Source organism: Fonsecaea monophora (assembly GCF_001642475.1).
Source record: "Fonsecaea monophora strain CBS 269.37 chromosome Unknown Scaff24, whole genome shotgun sequence".
Taxonomy (NCBI): domain Eukaryota; kingdom Fungi; phylum Ascomycota; class Eurotiomycetes; order Chaetothyriales; family Herpotrichiellaceae; genus Fonsecaea; species Fonsecaea monophora.
The window spans coordinates 348056-349778 of record NW_019173955.1 but is presented as its reverse complement, the minus strand read 5'-3'; the positions used below and the strand labels follow the sequence as shown (position 1 = coordinate 349778).

Below are 1723 nucleotides of genomic sequence, written 5' to 3'. Positions count from 1 at the left end.
GAAGCCAGATCATACACCAACTCTCCTCTGAAGCCTTTTTGACGATTCGTACTCCGCTGATCTATGCCCCATAGCAATTTGGCGCCGCCATGCATTTACATCAAAGATTCGAGCACCAGAGCGCTCGCCCCACCACCGCCGTTGCAGATGCCAACACATCCAATCTTGCCTTTCTTCGCCTTCAGGACACCGAGGAGTGTTGCAATAATTCTCGCCCCTGAAGCTCCTAGAGGGTGACCGATGGCGACGGCTCCACCGTGAATGTTGACCTTGTCCGCAGACAGCCCGAGCAGCTTCATGTTGGCGAGAGCGACAACGCTGAATGCCTCGTTGATCTCAAACGCGTCCACATCCTCCTGGTTGACATCGGCGTGTTTCAGGGCCTTCGGTATGGCGAGTGCAGGGGCGGTGGTGAACTTGCTTGGCTGTTTGGCCGCATCACCCCAGCCCAAGATCTTCGCCAGTGGTTTGATCTTCAATTCTTGGAGCTTGGCTTCTGAGACAAGGACTACCGCTGCGGCACCATCATTGAGGGGCGAGGCATTGGGAGCAGTCACGGTGCCGCCATTCGGGATGAATGCTGGCTTAATTGAGCGGAGCTTCTCCGCATTCAGATTCTTTGGCTCGTCATCTTTGTCGACTGTGACGCCGGGTTTTCCTCGAACAGCAGGCAGCTGAACAGGAGCTATCTCGAAATCGAAGAGGCCATCCTTCTGTGCAGCTTGTGCTCTCTGATATGACTGGATTGCGTAGTCGTCTTGCTGTTCTCGGTTGAAGCCATGATCCTTAGCACATTCTTCGCCTTGCATCCCCATATGCTCTTGTTTCCCATATGCATCTGACAGTCCGTCTCTTAAGACACCATCGACCAATGTCTGGTTTCCGAATTTGGCTCCCGTCCGCATGTTGGGAAGATAGTGAGGGCAATTCGACATGGACTCTGCGCCGCCGGCCACAACGATGTCCGCATTGCCAGTCATAATTGTTTGCGCCCCGAGAACGATGGCCTTGACACCCGACGCGCAGACTTTATTGATGGTTGTACAGACAGTCGACTCGTCTAGGCCAGCACCTAGAGCGCATTGGCGGGCAGGGTTCTGGCCGACACTGTGGAGCGTTTAGAACGGATCGCAATGGGGATTGCAAGCATGTAGAACTCACTTTGCTGACAAGACATTTCCAAAGAACACTTCTTCCACATCCTGGGGTTTTATCTCCGGAACTCTTTCGAGGGCAGCTGTATTCAGTCAATATACTACAGGCGATTGAAGGGCGGTTGGCCCCCCGCCCCGGGGAGGGGGGGGGGGAAGGAGAGGTACCTTTGATGGCATGAGAACCGAGTTGCGGAGCTGTCAGTGAGGATAACGAGCTGGAACATGTCAGTGATACTGAACATGCAAAATGCGCGTGGTCAATACCCGAGAAATGACCCAACAGGTGTTCGTGCAACAGCGACGATGTAGACTGAGGGGAGGGAAGGCTTAGGATGTGGGACGCCGTTGGTAGCCATGGTGTGATGGGATGTAGACTTTCGCAAAGCAAAGAAACGAGGTTCAGCAAAGTGTATATGAGGTTTCGCTCAAGTCAACGAGTAGTATTCAGGACGTTTGTACATGGAAAGGCACAAACACAGGAAGACAAATAGTTTTGTTGATTGGAATCTTTGAATCCCCAAAATTCTAGTGTGGAGAAGGATGCATGTAACTAACATATGGTGCCACCT

The 1723-nt window shown here is 52.6% G+C and overlaps 1 protein-coding gene across 1 annotated transcript; it reads right to left on the bottom strand.

Moving 5' to 3' along the window:
* Window positions 1–95: 95 nt before the first annotated feature.
* AYO21_04416 (hypothetical protein) lies at window positions 96–1510 on the bottom strand (the record flags this gene model as incomplete). Its single annotated transcript, XM_022654389.1, has 4 exons — window positions 96–1107; window positions 1162–1237; window positions 1320–1369; window positions 1419–1510. 4 exons carry the CDS (start codon window positions 1508–1510, stop codon window positions 96–98), a joined length of 1230 nt encoding a protein of 409 aa, XP_022513426.1.
* Window positions 1511–1723: the final 213 nt, after the last annotated feature.